Source organism: Salmo trutta, unplaced genomic scaffold (genome assembly GCF_901001165.1).
Source record: "Salmo trutta unplaced genomic scaffold, fSalTru1.1, whole genome shotgun sequence".
Lineage (NCBI taxonomy): Eukaryota > Metazoa > Chordata > Actinopteri > Salmoniformes > Salmonidae > Salmo > Salmo trutta.
In genome coordinates, this window is record NW_021823104.1 from 2,423,470 (window position 1) to 2,450,969 (window position 27,500).

The window sequence follows — 27,500 nt, forward strand, 5'->3', positions numbered from 1 at the left end:
CGGTCCATACTGCTGTAATGATATGCTATGTGGTTCATAAGGACAGCGTAGCTAACATACCGGTCCATACTGCTGTAATGATATGCTGTGTGGTTAGTAAGGACAGCGTAGCTAGCTAACATACCGGTATATACTGCTGTAATGATATGCTATGTGGTTCATAAGGATAGCATAGCTAACATACCGGTCCATACTGCTGTAATGATATGCTATGTGGTTCATAAGGACAGCGTAGCTAGCTAACATACCGGTCCATACTGCTGTAATGATATGCTATGTGGTTCATAAGGATAGCATAGCTAACATACCGGTCCATACTGCTGTAATGATATGCTGTGTGGTTAGTAAGGACAGCGTAGCTAGCTAACATACCGGTCCATACTGCTGTAATGATATGCTGTGTGGTTCATAAGGACAGCGTAGCTAGCTAACATACCGGTCCATACTGCTGTAATGATATGCTATGTGGTTCATAAGGACAGCGTAGCTAACATACCGGTCCATACTGCTGTAATGATATGCTATGTGGTTAGTAAGGACAGCGTAGCTAGCTAACATACCGGTCCATACTGCTGTAATGATATGCTGTGTGGTTCATAAGGACAGCGTAGCTAGCTAACATACTGGTACATACTGCTGTAATGATATGCTATGAGGTTCATAAGGACAGCGTAGCTAGCTAACATACGGGTCCATACTGCTGTAATGATATGCTATGTGGTTAGTAAGGACAGCGTAGCTAGCTAACATACCGGTCCATACTGCTGTAATTATATGCTGTGTGGTTTGTAAGGACAGCGTAGCTAGCTAACATACCGGTCCATACTGCTGTAATGATATGCTGTGTGGTTTGTAAGGACAGCGTAGCTAGCTAACATACTGGTATATACTGCTGTAATGATATGCTGTGTGGTTTGTAAGGATAGCGTAGCTAACAAATTGTCAGCCAACATGACGTGTAATTTATGTGAAAAGTCATCACTTTATTACATTGCTTAACATATTCTTAACATTTGTCATAATTAGTTGAAACATTGAATTTGAATCTGGTATCGTCGGAACTTCGGCTGCATATTTTCCTCCATTTTCTTCAAACTTGAAAACGTTACAAAGCCACGCCCATTTTTCGGGAAGAATTGCATTTATGGGCCCTAAAAGGCACAGAAATAGTGTCCACTGCTATATTACTTCGTATTTTTGCAAAATGTAGAACGACATCCGGGAACTTCTCGGCATACTAACTATATCCACACTATGACCAATAAGCTACAGACTCAATATACGTGACAAATAGTACGGTTAGTATGAGTCCTAGTTACACAGCTCAGGACTTGTAACGGACTGGATTGAAAACAGCACTAGATGTGGGTGGTTAACCTACTGTGTTTCCTGGAGGAGGGGTGGTGCTGGGCTGTGGGTGGTTGACCTACTGTGTTTCCTGGAGGAGGGGTGGTGCTGGGCTGTGGGTGGTTGACCTACTGTGTTTCCTGGAGGAGGGGTGGTGCTGGGCTGTGGGTGGTTGACCTACTGTGTTTCCTGGAGGAGGGGGTGGTGCTGGACTGTGGGTGGTTGACCTACTGTGTTTCCTGGAAGAGGGGGTGGTGCTGGGCTGTGGGTGGTTGACCTACTGTGTTTCCTGGAGGAGGGGGTGGTGCTGGGCCGTGGGTAGTCGACCTACTGTGTTTCCTGGAGGAGGGGGTGGTGCTGGGCTGTGGGTGGTTGACCTACTGTGTTTCCTGGAGGAGGGGGTGGTGCTGGGCTGTGGGTGGTTGACCTACTGTGTTTCCTGGAGGAGGGGGTGGTGCTGGGCCGTGGGTAGTCGACCTACTGTGTTTCCTGGAGGAGGGGGTGGTGCTGGGCTGTGGGTGGTTGACCTACTGTGTTTCCTGGAGGAGGGGTGGTGCTGGACTGTGGGTAGTCGACCTACTGTGTTTCCTGGAGGAGGGGTGGTGCTGGGCTGTGGGTGGTTGACCTACTGTGTTTCCTGGAGGAGGGGTGGTGCTGGGCTGTGGGTGGTTGACCTACTGTGTTTCCTGGAGGAGGGGTGGTGCTGGGCTGTGGGTGGTTGACCTACTGTGTTTCCTGGAGGAGGGGTGGTGCTGGGCTGTGGGTGGTTGACCTACTGTGTTTCCTGGAGGAGGGGTGGTGCTGGGCTGTGGGTGGTTGACCTACTGTGTTTCCTGGAGGAGGGGTGGTGCTGGACTGTGGGTGGTTGACCTACTGTGTTTCCTGGAGGAGGGGTGGTGCTGGGCTGTGGGTGGTTGACCTACTGTGTTTCCTGGAGGAGGGGGTGGTGCTGGGCCGTGGGTAGTCGACCTACTGTGTTTCCTGGAGGAGGGGGTGGTGCTGGGCTGTGGGTGGTTGACCTACTGTGTTTCCTGGAGGAGGGGTGGTGCTGGGCTGTGGGTGGTTGACCTACTGTGTTTCCTGGAGGAGGGGGTGGTGCTGGGCTGTGGGTGGTTAACCTACTGTGTTTCCTGGAGGAGGGGTGGTGCTGGGCTGTGGGTGGTTGACCTACTGTGTTTCCTGGAGGAGGGGTGGTGCTGGGCTGTGGGTGGTTGACCTACTGTGTTTCCTGGAGGAGGGGGTGGTGCTGGGCTGTGGGTGGTTAACCTACTGTGTTTCCTGGAGGAGGGGGTGGTGCTGGGCTGTGGGTGGTTGACCTACTGTGTTTCCTGGAGGAGGGGTGGTGCTGGGCTGTGGGTGGTTGACCTACTGTGTTTCCTGGAGGAGGGGGTGGTGCTGGGCTGTGGGTGGTTGACCTACTGTGTTTCCTGGAGGAGGGGGTGGTGCTGGGCTGTGGGTGGTTAACCTACTGTGTTTCCTGGAGGAGGGGTGGTGCTGGGCCGTGGGTGGTTAACCTACTGTGTTTCCTGGAGGAGGGGTGGTGCTGGGCTGTGGGTGGTTGACCTACTGTGTTTCCTGGAGGAGGGGGTGGTGCTGGGCTGTGGGTGGTTGACCTACTGTGTTTCCTGGAGGAGGGGTGGTGCTGGGCCGTGGGTAGTCGACCTACTGTGTTTCCTGGAGGAGGGGTGGTGCTGGGCTGTGGGTGGTGCTGGGCTGTGGGTGGTTGACCTACTGTGTTTCCTGGAGGAGGGGTGGTGCTGGGCTGTGGGTGGTTGACCTACTGTGTTTCCTGGAGGAGGGGGTGGTGCTGGGCTGTGGGTGGTTGACCTACTGTGTTTCCTGGAGGAGGGGGTGGTGCTGGGCCGTGGGTAGTCGACCTACTGTGTTTCCTGGAGGAGGGGTGGTGCTGGACTGTGGGTGGTTGACCTACTGTGTTTCCTGGAGGAGGGGGTGGTGCTGGGCTGTGGGTGGTTGACCTACTGTGTTTCCTGGAGGAGGGGTGGTGCTGGGCCGTGGGTAGTCGACCTACTGTGTTTCCTGGAGGAGGGGTGGTGCTGGACTGTGGGTGGTTGACCTACTGTGTTTCCTGGAGGAGGGGGTGGTGCTGGGCTGTGGGTGGTTGACCTACTGTGTTTCCTGGAGGAGGGGGTGGTGCTGGGCTGTGGGTGGTTGACCTACTGTGTTTCCTGGAGGAGGGGGTGGTGCTGGGCTGTGGGTGGTTGACCTACTGTGTTTCCTGGAGGAGGGGGTGGTGCTGGGCCGTGGGTAGTCGACCTACTGTGTTTCCTGGAGGAGGGGGTGGTGCTGGGCTGTGGGTGGTTGACCTACTGTGTTTCCTGGAGGAGGGGTGGTGCTGGACTGTGGGTAGTCGACCTACTGTGTTTCCTGGAGGAGGGGTGGTGCTGGGCTGTGGGTGGTTGACCTACTGTGTTTCCTGGAGGAGGGGTGGTGCTGGGCTGTGGGTGGTTGACCTACTGTGTTTCCTGGAGGAGGGGTGGTGCTGGGCTGTGGGTGGTTGACCTACTGTGTTTCCTGGAGGAGGGGTGGTGCTGGGCTGTGGGTGGTTGACCTACTGTGTTTCCTGGAGGAGGGGTGGTGCTGGGCTGTGGGTGGTTGACCTACTGTGTTTCCTGGAGGAGGGGTGGTGCTGGACTGTGGGTGGTTGACCTACTGTGTTTCCTGGAGGAGGGGTGGTGCTGGGCTGTGGGTGGTTGACCTACTGTGTTTCCTGGAGGAGGGGGTGGTGCTGGGCCGTGGGTAGTCGACCTACTGTGTTTCCTGGAGGAGGGGGTGGTGCTGGGCTGTGGGTGGTTGACCTACTGTGTTTCCTGGAGGAGGGGTGGTGCTGGGCTGTGGGTGGTTGACCTACTGTGTTTCCTGGAGGAGGGGGTGGTGCTGGGCTGTGGGTGGTTAACCTACTGTGTTTCCTGGAGGAGGGGTGGTGCTGGGCTGTGGGTGGTTGACCTACTGTGTTTCCTGGAGGAGGGGTGGTGCTGGGCTGTGGGTGGTTGACCTACTGTGTTTCCTGGAGGAGGGGGTGGTGCTGGGCTGTGGGTGGTTAACCTACTGTGTTTCCTGGAGGAGGGGGTGGTGCTGGGCTGTGGGTGGTTGACCTACTGTGTTTCCTGGAGGAGGGGTGGTGCTGGGCTGTGGGTGGTTGACCTACTGTGTTTCCTGGAGGAGGGGGTGGTGCTGGGCTGTGGGTGGTTAACCTACTGTGTTTCCTGGAGGAGGGGGTGGTGCTGGGCTGTGGGTGGTTAACCTACTGTGTTTCCTGGAGGAGGGGTGGTGCTGGGCCGTGGGTGGTTAACCTACTGTGTTTCCTGGAGGAGGGGGTGGTGCTGGGCTGTGGGTGGTTGACCTACTGTGTTTCCTGGAGGAGGGGGTGGTGCTGGGCTGTGGGTGGTTGACCTACTGTGTTTCCTGGAGGAGGGGTGGTGCTGGGCCGTGGGTAGTCGACCTACTGTGTTTCCTGGAGGAGGGGTGGTGCTGGGCTGTGGGTGGTGCTGGGCTGTGGGTGGTTGACCTACTGTGTTTCCTGGAGGAGGGGTGGTGCTGGGCTGTGGGTGGTTGACCTACTGTGTTTCCTGGAGGAGGGGGTGGTGCTGGGCTGTGGGTGGTTGACCTACTGTGTTTCCTGGAGGAGGGGGTGGTGCTGGGCCGTGGGTAGTCGACCTACTGTGTTTCCTGGAGGAGGGGTGGTGCTGGACTGTGGGTGGTTGACCTACTGTGTTTCCTGGAGGAGGGGGTGGTGCTGGGCTGTGGGTGGTTGACCTACTGTGTTTCCTGGAGGAGGGGTGGTGCTGGGCCGTGGGTAGTCGACCTACTGTGTTTCCTGGAGGAGGGGTGGTGCTGGACTGTGGGTGGTTGACCTACTGTGTTTCCTGGAGGAGGGGGTGGTGCTGGGCTGTGGGTGGTTGACCTACTGTGTTTCCTGGAGGAGGGGGTGGTGCTGGGCTGTGGGTGGTTGACCTACTGTGTTTCCTGGAGGAGGGGGTGGTGCTGGGCTGTGGGTGGTTGACCTACTGTGTTTCCTGGAGGAGGGGTGGTGCTGGGCCGTGGGTAGTCGACCTACTGTGTTTCCTGGAGGAGGGGGTGGTGCTGGGCTGTGGGTGGTTAACCTACTGTGTTTCCTGGAGGAGGGGGTGGTGCTGGGCTGTGGGTGGTTAACCTACTGTGTTTCCTGGAGGAGGGGTGGTGCTTGGCTGTGGGTGGTTAACCTACTGTGTTTCCTGGAGGAGGGGGTGGTGCTGGGCTGTGGGTGGTTGACCTACTGTGTTTCCTGGAGGAGGGGGTGGTGCTGGGCTGTGGGTGGTTGACCTACTGTGTTTCCTGGAGGAGGGGTGGTGCTGGGCCGTGGGTAGTCGACCTACTGTGTTTCCTGGAGGAGGGGTGGTGCTGGGCTGTGGGTGGTGCTGGGCTGTGGGTGGTTGACCTACTGTGTTTCCTGGAGGAGGGGTGGTGCTGGGCTGTGGGTGGTTGACCTACTGTGTTTCCTGGAGGAGGGGGTGGTGCTGGGCCGTGGGTAGTCGACCTACTGTGTTTCCTGGAGGAGGGGTGGTGCTGGGCTGTGGGTGGTTGACCTACTGTGTTTCCTGGAGGAGGGGGTGGTGCTGGGCCGTGGGTAGTCGACCTACTGTGTTTCCTGGAGGAGGGGTGGTGCTGGGCTGTGGGTGGTTGACCTACTGTGTTTCCTGGAGGAGGGGGGGGGTGCTGGGCCGTGGGTAGTCGACCTACTGTGTTTCCTGGAGGAGGGGTGGTGCTGGGCTGTGGGTGGTGCTGGGCTGTGGGTGGTTGACCTACTGTGTTTCCTGGAGGAGGGGGTGGTGCTGGGCTGTGGGTGGTTGACCTACTGTGTTTCCTGGAGGAGGGGGTGGTGCTGGACTGTGGGTGGTTGACCTACTGTGTTTCCTGGAGGAGGGGTGGTGCTGGGCTGTGGGTGGTTGACCTACTGTGTTTCCTGGAGGAGGGGGTGGTGCTGGACTGTGGGTGGTTGACCTACTGTGTTTCCTGGAGGAGGGGTGGTGCTGGGCTGTGGGTGGTTGACCTACTGTGTTTCCTGGAGGAGGGGGTGGTGCTGGGCTGTGGGTGGTTAACCTACTGTGTTTCCTGGAGGAGGGGTGGTGCTGGGCTGTGGGTGGTTGACCTACTGTGTTTCCTGGAGGAGGGGTGGTGCTGGGCTGTGGGTGGTTGACCTACTGTGTTTCCTGGAGGAGGGGGTGGTGCTGGGCTGTGGGTGGTTGACCTACTGTGTTTCCTGGAGGAGGGGTGGTGCTGGGCTGTGGGTGGTTGACCTACTGTGTTTCCTGGAGGAGGGGTGGTGCTGGGCTGTGGGTGGTTGACCTACTGTGTTTCCTGGAGGAGGGGTGGTGCTGGGCTGTGGGTGGTTGACCTACTGTGTTTCCTGGAGGAGGGGTGGTGCTGGGCTGTGGGTGGTTGACCTACTGTGTTTCCTGGAGGAGGGGTGGTGCTGGGCTGTGGGTGGTTGACCTACTGTGTTTCCTGGAGGAGGGGTGGTGCTGGGCTGTGGTTGGTTGACTTACTGTGTTTCCTGGAGGAGGGGTGGTGCTGGGCTGTGGGTGGTTGACCTACTGTGTTTCCTGGAGGAGGGGGTGGTGCTGGGCTGTAGGTGGTTGACCTACTGTGTTTCCTGGAGGAGGGGGTGGTGCTGGGCTGTAGGTGGTTGACCTACTGTGTTTCCTGGAGGAGGGGTGGTGCTGGGCTGTGGGTGGTTGACCTACTGTGTTTCCTGGAGGAGGGGGTGGTGCTGGGCTGTGGGTGGTTGACCTACTGTGTTTCCTGGAGGAGGGGTGGTGCTGGGCTGTGGGTGGTTGACCTACTGTGTTTCCTGGAGGATGGGTGGTGCTGGGCTGTGGGTGGTTGACCTACTGTGTTTCCTGGAGGAGGGGTGGTGCTGGGCTGTGGGTGGTCGACCTACTGTGTTTCCTGGAGGAGGGGGTGGTGCTGGGCTGTGGGTGGTTGACCTACTGTGTTTCCTGGAGGAGGGGGTGGTGCTGGGCTGTGGGTGGTTGACCTACTGTGTTTCCTGGAGGAGGGGTGGTGCTGGGCTGTGGGTGGTTGACCTACTGTGTTTCCTGGAGGAGGGGTGGTGCTGGGCTGTGGGTGGTTGACCTACTGTGTTTCCTGGAGGAGGGGTGGTGCTGGGCTGTGGGTGGTTGACCTACTGTGTTTCCTGGAGGAGGGGTGGTGCTGGGCTGTGGGTGGTTGACCTACTGTGTTTCCTGGAGGAGGGGTGGTGCTGGGCTGTGGGTGGTTGACCTACTGTGTTTCCTGGAGGAGGGGTGGTGCTGGGCTGTGGGTGGTTGACCTACTGTGTTTCCTGGAGGAGGGGTGGTGCTGGGCTGTGGGTGGTTGACCTACTGTGTTTCCTGGAGGAGGGGTGGTGCTGGGCTGTGGGTGGTTGACCTACTGTGTTTCCTGGAGGAGGGGTGGTGCTGGGCTGTGGGTGGTTGACCTACTGTGTTTCCTGGAGGAGGGGTGGTGCTGGGCTGTGGGTGGTTGACCTACTGTGTTTCCTGGAGGAGGGGTGGTGCTGGTATGGGCTCTCTGGAGCGTCTTCAGTCTGGAAGGAGATAAAAGAGAGTGGCTAGTTGAGAACAAGTCCTTTATTTAACCAGGTAGGCCAGTTGAGAACAAGTCCTTTATTTAACCAGGTAGGCTAGTTGAGAACAAGTCCTTTATTTAACCAGGTAGGCTAGTTGAGAACAAGTCCTTTATTTAACCAGGTCGGCTAGTTGATAACAAGTCCTTTATTTAACCAGGTCGGCTAGTTGAGAACAAGTCCTTTATTTAACCAGGTAGGCTAGTTGAGAACAAGTCCTTTATTTAACCAGGTAGGCTAGTAGAGAACAAGTCCTTTATTTAACCAGGTAGGCTAGTTGAGAACAAGTCCTTTATTTAACCAGGTGGGCTAGTTGAGAACAAGTCCTTTATTTAACCAGGTGGCTAGTTGAGAACAAGTCCTTTATTTAACCAGGTCGGCTAGTTGAGAACAAGTCCTTTATTTAACCAGGTAGGCTAGTTGAGAACAAGTCCTTTATTTAACCAGGTCGGCTAGTTGATAACAAGTCCTTTATTTAACCAGGTAGGCTAGTTGAGAACAAGTCCTTTATTTAACCAGGTAGGCTAGTAGAGAACAAGTTCTTTATTTAACCAGGTAGGCTAGTTGAAAACAAGTTCTCATTTACAACTGCGACCTGGCCAAGAAAAAATCTATATACAGTGAGTGCAAATGAAGTAAGATAAGGAGGTAAGCAATAAATAGGCCATAGTAGCGAAGTAATTACAATTTAGCAGATTAACACTGGAGTGATAGATGAGCAGATGATGATGTGTGAGTAGTGATACTGGTGTGCAAAAGAGCAGCAAAGTAAATAAAAACAATATGGGGATGAGGTAGGTAGATTGGATGGGCTATTTACAGATGGGCTGTGTACAGCTGCAGCGATCGGTTAGCTGCTCAGATAGCTGATGCTTAAAGTTAGTGAGGGAAATATAAGTCTCCAACTTCAGTGATTTTTGCAATTCGTTCCAGTCATTGGCAGCAGAGAACTGGAAGGAAAGGCGGCCAAAGGAGGTGTTGGCTTTGGGGATGACCGGTGAGATGTACCTGCTGGAGCGTGTGCTACGGGTGGGCGTTGCTATGGTGACCAGTGAGATGTACCTGCTGGAGCGCGTGATACAGGTGGGTGTTGCTATGGTGACCAGCGAGCTGAGATAAGGCGGAGCTTTACCTAGTGGTGAGCTGTGTGTGTCTTAGACAGCATTGGCTATAAGTGTAAGTAAGCAGCACTGATATTTGGCATCTCGGTCACGTACAGGTGCTTTCGGAAAGTATTCAGACTCCTTGACTTTTTTCCACATTTTGTTACGTTACAGCCGTATTCTAAAATGGATTCAATAAAACAATGTCCTCAGCAATCTACACACAATACCCCATGATGACATCACAATACCCCATGATGACATCACAATACCCCATGATGACATCACAATACCCCATGATGACATCACAATACCCCATGCGTGACAAAGTGAAAACAGGTTTTTAGACATTTTTGCAAATGTATTAAAAAATAAAAAACAGAAATACCTTATTTACATAAGTATTCAGACCCTTTGTTATGAGACTCGAAAAATTGAGCTCAGGTGCATCCTGTTTCCATTGATCATCCTTGAGATGTTTCTACAAATTTATTGGAGCCCACCTGTGGTAAATTTCATGGATTGGACATGATTTGGAAAGGCACACACCTGTCTATATAAGGTCCCACAGTTGACAGTGCATGTCAGAGCAAAAACCAAGCCATGAGGTCGAAGGAATTGTCCGTAGAGCTCCGAGACAGGATTGTGTCGAGGCACAGATCTGGGGAAAGGTACAAAAACATTTCTGCAGCATTGAAGGTCCCCAAGAACACAGTGGCCTCCATCATTCTGAAATGGAAGAAGTTTGGAACCACCAAGACTCTTCCTAGAGCTGGCCGCCCGGCCAAACTGAGCAATCGGGGGAGAAGAACCTTGGTCAACAAGATTCTCTGGTCTGATGAAACCAAGATTGAACTATTTGGCCTGAATGCCAAGCATCACATCTGGAGGAAACCTGGCACCGTCCCTATGGTGAAGCATGGTGGTGGCAGCATCATGCTGTGGGGATGTTTTTCAGCGGCAGGGACTGGGAGACTAGTCAGGATCGAGGCAAAGATGAAGGGAGCAAAGTACAGAGAGATCCTTGATGAAAACCTGCTCCAGAGCTCTCAGGACCTCAGACTGGGGCGAAGGTTCACCTTCCAACAGGACAACGACCCTAAGCACACAGCCAAGACAACAGAGGAGTGGCTTCGGGACAAGTCTCTGAATGTCCTTGAGTGGCCCAGCCAGAGCCCGGACTTGAACCCGATCGAACATCTCTGGAGAGACATGAAAATAGCTGTGCAGCAACGCTCCCCATCCAACCTGACAGAGCTGCAGAGAAGAATGGGAGAAACTCCCCAAATACAGGTGTGCCAAGCTTGTAGCATCCGACCCAAGAAGACTCGAGGCTGTAATCGCTGTCAAAGGTCAACAAAGTAAGAAAGAGAAAAGGGTCTGAATACTTATTTAAATGTGACATTTCAGTTAATTTTTTATTGTGTGTGTGTGTGTCAGTGTGTGTGTGTTTGTGTGTGTGTGTGTGAGACAGTGTGTGTGTGTGTGAGACAGTGTGTGTGAGTGTGTGTGTGTGTGTGTGTGTGTGTGTGTGTGTGTGTGTGTGTGAGACAGGTTGTGTGTGTGTGTGTGTGAGACAGTGTGTGTGTGTGTGTGTGAGACAGTGTGTGTGTGTGTGTGTGTGTGTGTGTGTGTGTGTGTGTGTGTGTGTGTGTGTGTGTGTGTGTGTGAGACAGGTTGTGTGTGTGTGTGTGTGTGAGACAGTTTGTGTGTGTGTGTGAGACAGTGTGTGTGTGTGTGAGACAGTGTGTGTGTGTGTGTGTGTGTGTGTGTGTGTGTGTGTGTGTGTGTGAGACAGGTTGTGTGTGTGTGTGTGTGTGTGTGTGAGACAGTGTGTGTGTGTGTGTGTGAGACAGTGTGTGTGTGTGTGTGTGTGTGTATGTGTGTGTGTGTGTGTTTCAGTGTGTGTGTGTATTTCAGTGTGTTTGTTTCAGTGTGTGTGTGTTTCAGTGTGTGTGTCAGTGTGTGTGTGTTTCAGTGTGTGTGTGTGTGTGTGTGTGTGTGTGTGTTTCAGCGTGTGTGTGTTTCAGTGTGTGTGTGTTTCAGTGTGTGTGTCAGTGTGTGTGTGAGACAGTGTGTGTATGTGTGTGTGTGTGTGTTTCAGTGTGTGTGTGTATTTCAGTGTGTTTGTTTCAGTGTGTGTGTGTTTCAGTGTGTGTGTCTGTGTGTGTGTGTTTCAGTGTGTGTGTGTGTGTGTGTGTGTGTTTCAGCGTGTGTGTGTTTCAGTGTGTGTGTGTTTCAGTGTGTGTGTGTGTGTGTGTGTGTTTCAGTGTGTGTGTGTGTCAGTGTGTGTGTGTTTCAGTGTGTGTGTGTGTATCAGTGTGTGTGTGTGTGTATGTGTGTGTGTGTATCAGTGTGTGTGTATGTGTCAGTGTGTGTGTGTTTGTGTGTTTGTGTGTGTGTGTGAGACAGTGTGTGTGTGTGTGTGTGTGTGTGAGACAGGTTGTGTGTGTGTGTGTGTGTGAGACAGTGTGTGTGTGTGTGTGTGTGTGTGTGAGACAGTGTGTGTATGTGTGTGTGTGTGTGTGTGTGTGTGTGTGTGTGTTTCAGTGTGTGTGTTTCAGTGTGTGTGTGTCAGTGTGTGTGTGTTTCAGTGTGTGTGTGTGTGTGTGTGTGTGTTTCAGTGTGTGTGTGTTTCAGTGTGTGTGTGTTTCAGTGTGTGTGTGTGTGTGTGTGTGTGTTTCAGTGTGTGTGTGTGTGTGTGTCAGTGTGTGTGTGTTTCAGTGTGTGTGTGTGTATCAGTGTGTGTGTGTGTGTGTGTGCGCGTGTGTGTATGTGTGTGTGTGTGTCAGTGTGTGTGTGTCAGTGTGTGTGTGTGTGTGTGTGTGTGTGTGTGTGTGTCAGTGTGTGTGTGTGTATCAGTGTGTGTGTGTGTGTGCGTGTATCAGTGTGTGTGTGTGTGTGTGTGTGTATCAGTGTGTGTGTGTATCAGTGTGTGTGTGTGTGTGTGTGTGTGTGTGTGTGTGTGTGTGTGTGTGTGTGTGTGTGTGTGTGTGTGTGTGTGTGTGTGTGTACTCACATGGCTGGAGGTGCGGAGGGGAGGTTGTGTGGGAGGGGCCTGGGTGGGGAAGGAAGACAGCATCTGCTGCTGGAAGGCCATGGCCTGCATGGTCATCTGCTGGGCCTGGATTACAGTAGGATTACAGTAGTATTACTGTAGTAATACAGTAGGATTACAGTAGTATTACTGTAGGATTACAGTATTATTACTGTAGTAATACAATAGGATTACAGTAGGATTACTGTAGGATTACAGTATTATTACTGTAGTAATACAGTAGGATTACAGTAGTATTACTGTAGGATTACAGTATTATTACTGTAGTAATACAGTAGGATTACAGTAGTATTACTGTAGGATTACAGTATTATTACTGTAGTAATACAGTAGGATTACAGTAGGATTACAGTATTATTACTGTAGGATTACTGTAGGATTACAGTATTATTACTTTAGGATTACTGTAGGATTACTGTAGGATTACAGTAGGATTACTGTAGGATTTCAGTAGGATTACAGTATTATTACTGTAGGATTACAGTAGGATTACAGTATTATTACTGTAGTAATACAGTAGGATTACAGTAGGATTACAGTAGGATTACTGTAGGATTACAGTATTATTACTGTAGGATAACAGTATTAATAATGTATTATTACTGTAGGATTACAGTATTATTACTCTAGTAATACAGTAGGATTACAGTATTATTACTGTAGTAATACAGTAGTATTACTGTAGGATTACAGTATATAGCAGCTTATAGTATATAAACTGAATCGTACAAAACCAGATCCGATGCTCGTCGGATGTGGCAGGGCTTGCAAACTTTTACGGACTACAAAGGGAAGCACAGCCGCGAGCTGCCCAGTGACATGAGCCTACCAAACGAGCGAAATAACTTCTAAGCTCGCTTCGAGGCAAGCAACACTGAACCATGCATGAGAGCATCAGCTGTTCTGGATGACTATGCGATCACGCTCTCCATAGCCGATGTGAGTGAGACCTTGAAACAGATCAACATTCACAAGGCCGCAGGGCCAGACGGATTACCAGGACGTGTACCCCGAGCATGCACTGACCAATGTCTTCACTGACATTTTCAACCTGTCCCTGACCGAGTCTGTAACAACAACATGTTTCAAGCAGACCACCATAGTCCCTGTGCCCAAGAACACTAAGGTAACCTGCCTAAATGACTACCGACCCGTAGCACTCAGGTCTGTAGCCATGAAGTGCTTTGAAAGGCTGGTCATGGCTCACATCAACACCATTATCCCAGAAACCCTAGACCCACTCCAATTTGCATACCGCCCCAACAGATCGACAGATGATACAATCTCTATTGCCACTCCACACTGCCCTTTCCCACCTGGACAAAAGGAACACCTATGTGAGAATGTTATTCATTGACTACAGCTCAGCGTTCAACACCATAGTACCCACAAAGTTCACCACTAAGCTAAGGACCCTGGGACTAAACACCTCCCTCTGCAACTGGATCCTGGACTTCCTGACGGGCCGCCCCCAGGTGGTAAGGGTAGGTAACAACACATCAGCCACACTGATCCTCAACACTGGAGCTCCACAGGGGTGCATGCTCAGTCCCCTCCTGTACTCCCTGTTCACCCACGACTGCATGGCCAGGCACGACTCGAACACCATCATTAAGTTTGCAGATGACATGACAGTGGTTGGCCTGATCACCGACAAGGATGAGACAGTCTATAGGGAGGAGGTCAGAGACCTGGCCGTGTGGTGCCAGGATATAAACCTCTCCCTCAACGTGATCAAGACAAAGGAGATGATTGTGGACTACAGGAAAAGGAGGACTGAGCACGCCCCCATTCTCATCGACGGGGCTGTAGTGGAGCAGGTTGAGAGCTTCAAGTTCCTTGGTGTCCACATCACCAACGAACTATCATGGTCCAAACACATCAAGACAGTGGTGAAGAGGGCACAACAATGCCTATTCCCCTCAGGAGACTGAAAAGATTTGGCATGGGTCCTCAGATCCTCAAGAAGTTCTACAGCTGCACCATCGAGAGCAGCCTGGTATGGCAACTGCTCGGCCTCCGACTGCAAGGCACTACAGAGGGTAATGTGTAGGGCCCAGTACATCACTGGGGCCAAGTTTCCTGCCATCCAGGACCTCTATACCAGGCGGTGTCAGAGGAAGGCCCAAAAAATTGCCAAGGGCTCCAGCCACCCTAGTCATAGACTGTTCTCTCTGCTAGCGCACAGCAAGCGATACCGGAGCAACCAAGTCTAGGTCCAAAAAGCTTCTTAACAGCTTCTACCCTCGAGCCATAAGACTCCTGAACAGTTGATCAAATGGCTACCCAGACTATTTGCATTGTCCCCACCCTCCATTTTTACGTCGGCTGCTGTTTATTATCCATGCATAGTCCCTTTACCTCTACCTACATATTACCTCCACTAACCGGTGCCCCCGCACATTGACTCTGTACCCCCTTTATATCGCCTTGCTACTGTTACTTTATTATTGCTCCTTAATTATTATTATTATTGTTTTTAAATATATATATTTTTGTATTAATATTTATTTGTTCTTATTATTTAAAAAAAAAACGTTTTTTTTCTTTCACTACAGTTTATTTTTGAAAAAATACTTTCTTCAGTAAGCATTTCACTGTAAGAACCTACACCTGTTGTATTCGACGCTTGTGACAAATAACATTTGATTTGATTTTGAAAACTGAACAAAAATATAAATATTTTACTGAATTACAGTTCATAGAAGGAAATCAGACAATTGAAATTAATTAATTAGGCCCTAATCTATGGATTTCACATGACTGGGCAGGTGCACAGCCATGGGTGACCCTGGGAGGGCATAGGCCCAACCATTTGGGGAGCCAAGTCTTGCCAATCAGAATGAGTTTTTCCCTAGAAAACAGGTTTTATTACAGACAGAAATAATCCTCAGCACCCCCCCTCCTCAGACAATCCCGCAGGTGAAGAAGTCGGATATGGAGGTCCTGGGTTGGCGTGGTTACACGTGGTCTGCGGTTGGACGTACTGCTAAATTCTCTGAAATGTCATTGGAGGCGGCTTATGGTAGAGAAATGAACAGTCACATTTTGGGCAACACCTCTGTTGGACATTCCTGCAGTCAGCATGCCAATTGCACGCTCCCTCAAAACTAGAGACATCTGTGGCATTGTGTTGTGTGACAAAACTGTACATTTTTAGAGTGGCCTTTTATTGTCCCCAGCACAAGGTGCACCTGTGTAATGATCATGCTGTTTAATCAGCTTCTTGACATGCCACACCTGTCAGGTGGATGGATTATCTTGGTAAAGGAGAAATGCTCACTAACAGGAATGTAATCAAATTTCTGCACAAAATTTGGGAGAAATAAGCTTTTTGTGCGTATGGAAAATTTCTGGGATCTTTTATTTCAGCTCATGAAACATGGGAACCAACATGTTTACGTGTTTTTGTTCAGTATAGTATAATGAGACAAACCAGTATGATGGCTTGCTGGTTGATAATAGTCTGTTGCTGCTGAGCCATCCCTGTCTGTTCTGGAGAACCTGAAGAAACAGACAGACAGACAGACAGTTTCTGGAGAACCCGGAGAAACAGACAGACAGACAGTTTCTGGAGAACCTGGAGAAACAGACAGACAGACAGTTTCTGGAGAACCTGGAGAAACAGACAGACAGACAGTTTCTGGAGAACCTGGAGAAACAGACAGACAGACAGGTTCTGGAGAACCTGGAGAAACAGACAGACAGACAGTTTCTGGAGAACCTGGAGAAACAGACAGACAGACAGTTTCTGGAGAACCTGGAGAAACAGACAGACAGACAGGTTCTGGAGAACCTGGAGAAACAGACAGACAGACAGGTTCTGGAGAACCTGGAGAAACAGACAGACAGACAGTTTCTGGAGAACCTGGAGAAACAGACAGACAGACAGTTTCTGGAGAACCTGGAGAAACAGACAGACAGGTTCTGGAGAACCTGGAGAAACAGACAGACAGACAGGTTCTGGAGAACCTGGAGAAACAGACAGACAGACAGTTTCTGGAGAACCTGGAGAAAGAGACAGACAGACAGTTTCTGGAGAACCTGGAGAAACAGACAGACAGGTTCTGGAGAACCTGGAGAAACAGACAGACAGACAGTTTCAACACAACTTGAAACAACCAGATAAACACACACAGGGCAGGGTACACGGTAGGGTACACGGTAGGGTAGAGGGTAGGGTACAGGGTAGGGTACAGGGTTAGTGTCTGACCCGGTAGGGAACAGGGTTAGTGTCTGACTCAATGGGGTACAGGGTAGGGTCCAGGGTTAGTGTCTGACCCGGTAGGGTACAGGGTTAGTGTCTGACTTAGTAGGGTACAGGGTAGGGTACAGGGTTAGTGTCTGACCCAGTAGGGTACAGAGTAGGTCACAGGGTAGGGTGCAGGGTTAGTGTCTGCCTTGGTAGGGTACAGGGTTAGTGTCTGACTCAGTAGGGTAGAGGGTAGGGTGCAGGGTTAGTGTCTGACTTGGTAAGGTACAGGGTTAGTGTCTGACTTGGTAGGGTATAGGGTTAGTGTCTGACCCAGTAGGGTACAAGGTAGGGTACAGGGTTAGTGTCTGACTTGGTAGGGTACAGGGTTAGTGTCTGACTTGGTAGGGTACAGGGTTAGTGTCTGACTTGGTAGGGTACAAGGTAGGGTACAGGGTTAGTGTCTGACTCGGTAGGGTACAGGGTAGGGTCTGGGGTAGGGTACAGGGTAGGGTACAGGGTAGGGTATAGGGTAGGGTACAGGGTTAGTGTGGGACTCGGTAGGGTACAGGGTTAGTGTCTGACTCGGTAGGGTACAGGGTTAGTGTCTGACTTGTTAGTGTACAGGGCAGGGTACAGGGTTAGTGTCTGACTTGGTAGCATACAGGGTAGGGTGCAGGGTTAGTGTATGACTCAGCAGGGTACAGGGTAGGGTAGGGTTCATGGTTAGCGTATGACTTGGTAGGGTACAGGGCAGGGTACTGGGTAGGGTAGAGGGTTAGTGTATGACTTGGTAGTGTACAGGGCAGGGTACAGGGTTTGTGTCCAACTCGGTAGGGTTCAGGGTTAGTGTCTGACTCGGTAGGGTACAGGGTTAATGTATGACTTGGTAGGGTACAGGGCAGGGTACAGGGCAGGGTACAGGGTTAGTGTATGACTTGGTAGGGTACAGGGTAGGGTACAGGGTAGGGTATAGGGTAGGGTACAGGGTTAGTGTCTGACTCGGTAGGGTACAGGGTAGGGTACAGGGTTAGTGTATGACTTGGTAGGGTGCAGGGTAGGGTGCAGGGTTGGGTGAGGGTTAGTGTATGACTTGGTAGGGTATAGAGTTATTGTATGAGTTGGTAGGGTACAGGGTAGGGTTCAGGGCAGGGTACAGGGTAGGGTAGAGGGTAGGGTCCAGGGTAGGGTACAGGGTAAGGTACAGGGTAGGGCAAGGGCAGGATGCAGGGTAGGGTACAGGGTAGGGTAGAGGGCAGGGTCCAGGGTAGGGTGCAGGGTAGGGTACAGGGGAGGGTGCAGGGCAGGGTACAGGGTAGGGTGCAGGCCAGGGTACAGGGCAGGGTCCAGGGCAGGGTCCAGGGTAGGGTGAGGGCAGGGTACAGGGTAGGGTGCAGGGTAGAGTGAGGGTAGAGTACAGGGCAGGGTGCAGGGTAGGGTGCAGTAACACTGCATGCTAAGATGATAAACACACTAACACACCGTGGCCAAGCATGTGTGCCACGCCCATACCTGGCATCACACCTGGCATCAGAGGTAGGCCTGGCATGGAAGGCATGAGGGGCATCCCATGGAGGGGGGGCATGGCAAGGGGAGGGGCAGCAGGGGGTGAAGCAGGAGGGGGAGGCTGGGTTTGGTAGGGGTGGTGGGCAGCAGGGGGTGAAGCAGGAGGGGGAAGCTGGGTGTGGTAGGGGTGGTAGGCAGCAGGGGGTGAAGCAGGAGGGGGAGGCTGGGTGTGGTAGGGGTGGTGGGCAGCAGGGGGTGAGGCAGGAGGGGGAGGCTGGGTGTGGTAGGCAGCAGGGGGTGAAGCAGGAGGGGGAGGCTGGGTGTGGTAGGCAGCAGGGGGTGAAGCAGGAGGGGGAGGCTGGGTGTGGTAGGGGTGGTGGGCAGCAGGGGGTGAAGCAGGAGGGGGAGGCTGGGTGTGGTAGGGGTGGTGGGCAGCAGGGGGTGAAGCAGGAGGGGGAGGCTGGGTGTGGTAGGGGTGGTAGGCAGCAGGGGGTGAAGCAGGAGCCTGGTACTGCTGGTGGTACTGATGGTGCGAGGGGCTTGGCATTGTGGGTATAGGAGGTATCATCCCTCCCATCACTGGAAGCACTGGCACAGCTGGGCAGCAGACAGACAGGAGACAGGGTTAGGATACAGCTGGGCAGCAGACAGACAGGAGACAGGGTTAGGATACAGCTGGACAGCAGACAGACAGGAGACAGGGTTAGGGTACAGCTGGGCAGCAGACAGACAGGAGACAGGGTTAGGATACAGCTGGGCAGCAGACAGACAGACAGGAGACAGGGTTAGGATACAGCTGGGCATCAGACAGACAGGAGACAGGGTTAGGATACAGCTGGGCATCAGACAGACAGGAGACAGGGTTAGGATACAGCTGGGCATCAGACAGACAGGAGACAGGGTTAGGATACAGCTGGGCAGCAGACAGACAGGAGACAGGGTTAGGATACAGCTGGGCAGCAGACAGACAGGAGACAGGGTTAGGATACAGCTGGGCAGCAGACAGACAGACAGGAGACAGGGTTAGGATACAGCTGGGCAGCAGACAGACAGACAGGAGACAGGGTTAGGATACAGCTGGGCAGCAGACAGACAGACAGGAAACAGGGTTAGGATACAGCTGGGCAGCAGACAGACAGGAGACAGGGTTAGGATACAGCTGGGCAGCAGACAGACAGACAGGAGACAGGGTTAGGATACAGCTGGGCAGCAGACAGACAGGAGACAGGGTTAGGATACAGCTGGGCAGCAGACAGACAGACAGACAGGAGACAGGGTTAGGATACAGCTGGGCAGCAGACAGACAGGAGACAGGGTTAGGATACAGCTGGGCAGCAGACAGACAGGAGACAGGATTAGGATACAGCTGGGCAGCAGACAGACAGGAGACAGGGTTAGGATACAGCTGGACAGCAGACAGACAGGAGACAGGGTTAGGATACAGCTGGGCAGCAGACAGACAGGAGACAGGGTTAGGATACAGCTGGACAGCAGACAGACAGGAGACAGGGTTAGGATACAGCTGGGCAGCAGACAGACAGACAGACAGGAGACAGGGTTAGGATACAGCTGGGCAGCAGACAGACAGACAGGAGACAGGGTTAGGATACAGCTGGGCAGCAGACAGACAGGAGACAGGGTTAGGATACAGCTGGGCAGCAGACAGACAGGAGACAGGGTTAGGATACAGCTGGGCAGCAGACAGACAGACAGACAGGAGACAGGGTTAGGATACAGCTGGACAGCAGACAGACAGGAGACAGGGTTAGGATACAGCTGGGCAGCAGACAGACAGGAGACAGGGTTAGGATACAGCTGGGCAGCAGACAGACAGGAGACAGGGTTAGGATACAGCTGGGCATCAGACAGACAGGAGATAGGGTTAGGATACAGCTGGGCAGCAGACAGACAGGAGACAGGGTTAGGATACAGCTGGGCAGCAGACAGACAGACAGGAGACAGGGTTAGGATACAGCTGGGCAGCAGACAGACAGGAGACAGGGTTAGGATACAGCTGGGCAGCAGACAGACAGACAGACAGACAGGAGACAGGGTTAGGATACAGCTGGGCAGCAGACAGACAGGAGACAGGGATAGGATACAGCTGGGCAGCAGACAGACAGGAGACAGGGTTAGGATACAGCTGGGCAGCAGACAGACAGGAGACAGGGTTAGGATACAGCTGGGCAGCAGACAGGCTTAGGGTTTAGGATGTTGGGTTAGGGTACAGAGGACAGATTTAGGGCACAGCTTTGAGATGAAAACAGAGTTTAGGGTATAGGGCAAAGCGCCAGGACTTTCTGAACGGAAACTTCATCTCACAAAAAAGAAAATCCTAACAGCTGAACATAAAACCAACCCCTGAACAATTAGATATCACTGAAAACACTTCCAATAGGGGTTTATTATGTATGAGATCAGATAGAGAGGCCTGGTTTAAACAGGGACACAGAGAGAGAGAGAGAGAGAGGCCTATGTTGTGTTTCTACCATGAAGTTGTCATGTTGTGTTGCTACCATGCTGTGTTGTCATGTTGTGCTGCTACCATGTTGTGTTGTCATGTTGTGTTGCTACCATGTTGTGTTGTCATGTTGTGTTGCTACCATGTTGTGTTGTCATGTTGTGTTGCTACCATGTTGTTGTCATGTTGTGTTGCTACCATGTTGTTGTCATGTTGTGTTTCTACCATGTTGTGTTGTCATGTTGTGTTGCTACCATGTTGTGTTGTCATGTTGTGTTGCTACCATGTTGTTGTCAAGTTGTGTTGCTACCATGTTGTTGTCATGTTGTGTTGCTACCATGTTGTTGTCATGTTGTGTTGCTGCCATGTTGTGCTGCTACCATGTTGTGTTTCTACCATGCTGTGTTGTCATGTTGTGTTGCTACCATGTTGTGTTGCTGCCATGTTGTTGTCATGTTGTGTTGCTACCATGTTGTTGTCATGTTGTGTTGCTACCATGTTGTTGTCATGTTGTGTTGCTACCATGTTGTGTTTCTACCATGCTGTGTTGTCATGTTGTGTTGCTACCATGTTGTGTTGCTGCCATGTTGTTGTCATGTTGTGTTGCTACCATGTTGTTGTCATGTTGTGTTGCTACCATGCTGTGTTGTCATGTTGTGTTGCTACCATGTTGTTGTCATGTTGTGTTGCTGCCATGTTGTTGTCATGTTGTGTTGCTACCATGCTGTGTTGCTGCCATGCTGTGTTGTTGTCTTAGGTCTCTCTGTATGTAGTGTTGTGTTGTCTCTCTTGTTGTGATGTGTGTTTTGTCCTATATTTATATTGTATTTATTTTTTAATGTTTAATCCCAGGCCCCCGTCCCCACAGGAGGCCTTTTGGTAGGCCGTCACTGTAAATAAGAATTTGTTCTTAGCTGACTTGCCTAGTTTTTTAAATGTATTTTATTTATTTCACCTTTATTTAACCAGGTCGGCAAGTTGAGAACAAGTTCTCATTTACAACTGCGACCTGGCCAAGATAAAGCAAAGCAGTTCGACAACATACAACAACACAGAGTTACACATGGAATAAAACAACATACAATCAATGATGCAGTAGAAAAAAAATAAGACTATATACAATGTGAGCAAATGAGGTGAGATAAGGGAGGTAAAGGCAAAAAAATGCCATGGTGGCAAAGTAAATAAAGTATGGCAAGAAAAACACTGGAATGGTAGATTTGTAGTTTGAAGAAAGTTCAAAGTTCAAATATAAATAATATGGTGCAAAGGAGCAAAATAAATAAAATAAATAAATACAGTAGGGGAAGAGGTAGTAGTTTGGGCTAAATTAAAGATGGGCTATGTACAGGTGCAGTGATCTGGGAGCTGCTCTGATAGCTGGTGCTTAAAGCTAGTGAGGGAGATAAGTGTTTCCAGTTTCATAGATTTTTGTAGTTCGTTCCAGTCATTGGCAGCAGAGAACTGGAAGGAGAGACGACCAAAGGAGGAGTTGGCTTTAGGGGTGACCAGAGAGATATACCAGCTGGAGCGCGTGCTACAGGTGGGTGCTGCTATGGTGACCAGAGAGATATACCAGCTGGAGCGCGTGCTACAGGTGGGTGCTGCTATGGTGACCAGTGAGCGGAGATAAGGGGGGACTTTACCTAGCAGGGTCTTGTAGATGACCTGGAGCCAATGTGTTTGGCGACGATTATGAAGCGAAGGCCAGCCAACGAGAGCATACAGGTCGCAGTGGTGGGTTGTATATGGGGCTTTGGTGACAAAACGGATGGCACTGTGATAGACTGCATCCAGCTTGTTGAGTAGGGTATTGGAGGCTATTTTGTAAATGACATCGCCGAAGTCGAGGATTGGTAGGATGGTCAGTTTTACGAGGGTATGTTTGGCAGTATGAGTGAAGGATGCTTTGTTGCGAAATAGGAAGCCAATTCTAGATTTCACTTTGGATTGGAGATGTTTGACAGTCTAACCAGACACCTAGGTATTTGTAGTTGTCCACATATTCTAAGTTAGAACCGTCCAGAGAAGTTATGCTGGACGGGCGGGCAGGTGCAGGCAGCGATCGGTTGAAGAGCATGCATTTAGTTTTACTTCTGTTTAGGAGCAGTTGGAGACCACGGAAGGAGAGTTGAATGGCATTAAAGCTCGTCTGGAGGGTTGTTAACACAGTGTCCAAAGAAGGGCCAGAAGTATACAGAATGGTGTCGTCTGCGTAGAGGTGGATCAGAGATTCACCAGCAGCAAGAGCGACATCATTGATGTATACAGAGAAAAGAGTTGGCCGAAGAATTGAACCCTGTGGTACCCCCATAGAGACTGCCAGAGGTCCGGACAGCAGGCCCTCCGATTTGACACACTGAACTCTGTCAGAGAAGTAGTTGGTGAACCAGGCGACGCAATCGTTTGAGAAACCAAGGCTACTGAGTCTGCCGATGAGGATGTGGTGATTAACAGAGTCAAAAGCTTTGGCCAGGTCAATGAATACGGCAGCACAGTAATGTTTCTTATCGATGGCGGTTACGATGTTGTTTAGGACCTTGAGCGTGGCTGAGGTGCACCCATGACCAGCTCTGAAACCAGATTGCATAGCGGAGAGGGTGCGGTGAGATTCGAAATAGTCGGTAATCTGTTTGTTGACTTGGCTTTCGAAGACCTTAGAAAGGCAGGGTAGTATGGATATAGGTCTGTAGCAATTTGGGTCAAGAATGTCACCTCCTTTGAAGAGGGGGATGACAGCAGCTGCTTTCCAATCTATGGGTTATAAAGGTTAATGAAAAACAACAACAAAAAACAAAGCCATCACCTACAGAGAGATGAACCTGGAGAAGAGTCCCCTAAGCAAGCTGGTCCTGGGGCTCTGTTCACAAACACAAACAGACCCCACAGAGCCCCAGGACAGCAACACAACTAGACCCCACAGAGCCCCAGGACAACAACACAAACAGACCCCACAGAGCCCCAGTACAGCAACACAAACAGACCCCACAGAGCCCCAGGACAGCAACACAAACAGACCCCACAGAGCCCCAGGACAGCAACACAAACAGACCCCACAGAGCCCCAGGACAGCAACACAAACAGACCCCACAGAGCCCCAGGACAGCAACACAAACAGACCCCACAGAGCCCCAGGACAGCAACACAAACAGACCCCACAGAGCCCCAGGACAGCAACACAAACAGACCCCACAGAGCCCCAGGACAGCAACACAAACAGACCCCACAGAGCCCCAGGACAGCAACACAAACACACCCCACAGAGCCCCAGGACAGCAACACAATTAGACCCCACAGGCCCAGGACAGCAACACAAACAGACCCCACAGAGCCCCAGGACAGCAACACAAACAGACCCAACCAAATCATGAGAAAACAAAAAGATAATTACTTGACACATTGGAAAGAATTAACAAAAAAACAGAGCAAACTAGAATGCCATTTGTCCCTAAACAGAGAGTACACAGTGGCAGAATACCTGACCACTGTGACTGACCCAAACCTAAGGAAAGCTTTGACTATGTACAGACTCAGTGAGCATAGCCTTGCTATTGAGAAAGGCCGCCGTAGGCAGACCTGGCTTTCAAGAGAAGACAGGCTATGTGCAACACTGCCCACAAAAATGAGGTGGAAACTGAGCTGCACTTCCTAACCTCCTGCCAAATGTATGACCATATTAGAGACACATATTTCCCTCAGATTACACAGATCCACAAAGAATTAAAAAACAAACCCAATTTTGATAAACTCCCATATCTACTGGGTGAAATACCACAGTGTGGCATCACAGCAGCAAGATGTGTGACCTGTTGCCACAAGAAAAGGGCAACCAGTGAAGAACAAACACCATTGTAAATACAACCCATATTTATGTTTATTTATTTTCCCTTTTGGTACTTTAACTATTTGCACATAAAATGACATTTGAAATGTATTTATTATTTTGGGAACTTCTGTGAGTGTTTTTATTGTTTATTTTACTTTGTTTATTATCTACTTCACATGGTTTGGCAGACAGACAGACAGACAGACAGACAGACAGACAGACAGGCAGGCAGGCAGGCAGGCAGGCAGGCAGGCAGGCAGGCAGGCAGGCAGACAGACAGACAGACAGACAGACAGACAGACAGACAGACAGACAGACAGACAGACAGACAGACAGACAGACAGACAGACAGACAGACAGACAGACAGACAGACAGACAAAGAATTGGGGGACAGACAGACAGGACAGACAGACAGACAGACAGACAGACAGACAGACAGACCTCCGGGCTGTAGTCCTGGGGGATATGGTCTACTGGCGGGGGCCTGACTCCTCTCCTCCTCTCCTCCCCCTATTCCTCCTCCTCCCTTCATCCGGCCTGTCATACCGGCTGGCTTGTCCAGGTCCTGAGAGAGACAGAGACAGAGAACAGCGGAGAGACTAAAACAGGCTGATGGACGGAGTGAGAGAGAGAGACAGAGGAAAGGACAGAGAGAAACAGAGGGGGAGGTCCGTATCGGCCCAGTCACTGGAACTCTATCCTCCCTGGGTAATACCATACACACCGTAAGAGCTGCACACACACGACCTTCTGCTCTGCTCCCCCAGACAGACACACAACCTTCTGCTCTGCTCCCAATCCCCCCAGACAGACACACAACCTTCTGCACTGCTCCCAATCCCCCCAGACAGACACACAACCTTCTGCTCTGCTCTCAATCCCCCCAGACAGACACACAACCTTCTGCACTGCTCCCAATCCCCCCAGACAGACACACAAACTTCTGCTCTGCTCTCAATCCCCCCAGACAGACACACGACCTTCTGCTCTGCTCTCAATCCCCCCAGACAGACACACAACATTCTGCTCTGCTCCCAATCCCACCAGACAGACACACAACCTTCTGCTCTGCTCCCCCAGACAGACACACAACCTTCTGCTCTGCTCCCCCCAGACAGACACACAACCTTCTGCTCTGCTCCCCCAGACAGACACACAACCTTCTGCTCTGCTCCCAATCCCCCCAGACAGACACACGACCTTCTGCTCTGCTCTCAATCCCCCCAGACAGACAGACAACCTTCTGCTCTGCTCCCCCAGACAGACACACAACCTTCTGCTCTGCTCCCCCAGACAGACACACAACCTTCTGCTCTGCTCCCAATCCCCCCCAGACAGACACACAACCTTCTGCTCTGCTCCCCCAGACAGACACACAACCTTCTGCTCTGCTCTCAATCCCCTCAGACAGACACACAACCTTCTGCTCTGCTCCCAATCCCCCCAGACACACAACCTTCTGCTCTGCTCCCAATCAACCAGACAGACACACAACCTTCTGCTCTGCTCCCCCAGACACACAACCTTCTGCCTTGCTCCCAATCCCCCCAGACAGACACACAACCTTCTGCTCTGCTCCCAATCCCCCCAGACAGACACACAACCTTCTGCTCTGCTCTCAATCCCCCCAGACAGACACACGACCTTCTGCTCTGCTCTCAATCCCCCCAGACAGACACATAACCTTCTGCTCTGCTCCCCCAGACACACAACCTTCTGCTCTGCTCCCCCCAGACAGACACACAACCTTCTGCTCTGCTCCCCCAGACAGACACACAACCTTCTGCTCTGCTCCCCCAGACAGACACACAACCTTCTGCTCTGCTCCCCCAGACAGACACACGACCTTCTGCTCTGCTCTCAATCCCCCCAGACAGACACACAACCTTCTGCTCTGCTCCCCCCAGACAGACACACAACCTTCTGCTCTGCTCCCCCAGACAGACACACAACCTTCTGCTCTGCTCCCCCAGACAGACACACAACCTTCTGCTCTGCTCCCCCAGACAGACACACAACCTTCTGCTCTGCTCCCAATCCCCCCAGACAGACACACGGCCTTCTGCTCTGCTCTCAATCCCCCCAGACAGACACACAACCTTCTGCTCTGCTCCCAATACCCCCAGACAGACACACAACCTTCTGCTCTGCTCCCAATCCCCCCAGACAGACACACAACCTTCTGCTCCCCAGATTATGATCTGTTATGTGTTATGATGTCTTATGATGTCTCATGGCCTTCCCTGTAGCTCAGTTGGTAGAGCATGGTGTTTGCAACGCCAGGGTTGTGGGTTCGACTCCCACGGGGGGCCAGTACAAAAAAAAAAATATTTATGCATTCACTACTGTAAGTCGCTTTCGATAAGAGCGTCTGCTAAATGACTAAAATGTAAAATGTAAAAATGTCATGATGTGGTATGATATGTTATGACGTGTTATGAAGTGTTGTGTTATGAAGTGTTATGTTATGAAGTGTTGTGTTATGACGTGTTATGTTATGAAGTGTTGTGTTATGAAGTGTTATGTTATGAATGTTATGAAGTGTTATGTTATGAAGTGTTATGTTATGAAGTGTTGTGTTATGAAGTGTTGTGTTATGAAGTGTTGTGTTATGAAGTGTTGTGTTATGAAGTGTTATGTTATGAAGTGTTATGTTATGAAGTGTTGTGTTATGAAGTGTTGTGTTATGAAGTGTTGTTATGAGTGTTATGAATGTTATGAAGTGTTATGTTATGATGTGTTATGAAGTGTTATGTTATGAAGTGTTATGTTATGAAGTGTTATGTTATGAAGTGTTATGAAGTGTTATGTTATGAAGTGTTATGAAGTGTTATGTTATGAAGTGTTATGTTATGAAGTGTTATGTTATGAAGTGTTGTGTTATGAAGTGTTATGTTATGAAGTGTTATGTTATGAAGTGTTGTGTTATAATGTGTTATGAAGTGTTGTGTTATGAAGTGTTATGTTATGAAGTGTTGTGTTATAATGTGTTATGAAGTGTTGTGTTATGAAGTGTTATGTTATGAAGTGTTATGTTATGAAGTGTTATGTTATGAAGTGTTATGTTATGAAGTGTTGTGTTATAATGTGTTATGAAGTGTTGTGTTATGAAGTGTTATGTTATGAAGTGTTATGTTATGAAGTGTTGTGTTATAATGTGTTATGAAGTGTTATGTTATGAAGTGTTATGTTATGAAGTGTTATGTTATGAAGTGTTATGTTATGATGTGTTATGTTATGAAGTGTTATGTTATGATGTGTTATGTTATGATGTGTTATGTTATGATGTGTTATGTTATGATGTGTTATGAAGTGTTATGTTATGAAGTGTTATGTTATGAAGTGTTGTGTTATGAAGTGTTATGTTATGAAGTGTTATGTTAT

General features: G+C 50.5%; 1 protein-coding gene across 2 annotated transcripts in view; it reads right to left on the minus strand.

Annotated features, from left to right (window-relative positions):
• LOC115188897 (unconventional myosin-XV) overlaps positions 1-27,500 on the minus strand; it is an 89,893-nt gene that overhangs the window by 44,275 nt on the left and 18,118 nt on the right. The window contains exons 5-8 of one of the 2 annotated variants that reach the window (XM_029747721.1): positions 24,558-24,681; positions 15,567-15,634; positions 12,092-12,196; positions 7,876-7,930 (exon numbers count right to left, since the gene is read on the minus strand). In XM_029747721.1, the coding sequence (XP_029603581.1) occupies positions 7,876-7,930; positions 12,092-12,196; positions 15,567-15,634; positions 24,558-24,681 (352 nt within the window). Of the gene's footprint in view, positions 1-7,875; positions 7,931-12,091; positions 12,197-15,566; positions 15,635-17,834; positions 17,937-24,557; positions 24,682-27,500 lie in introns of those variants that run through there. The other variant, XM_029747722.1, reaches the window with a different exon arrangement.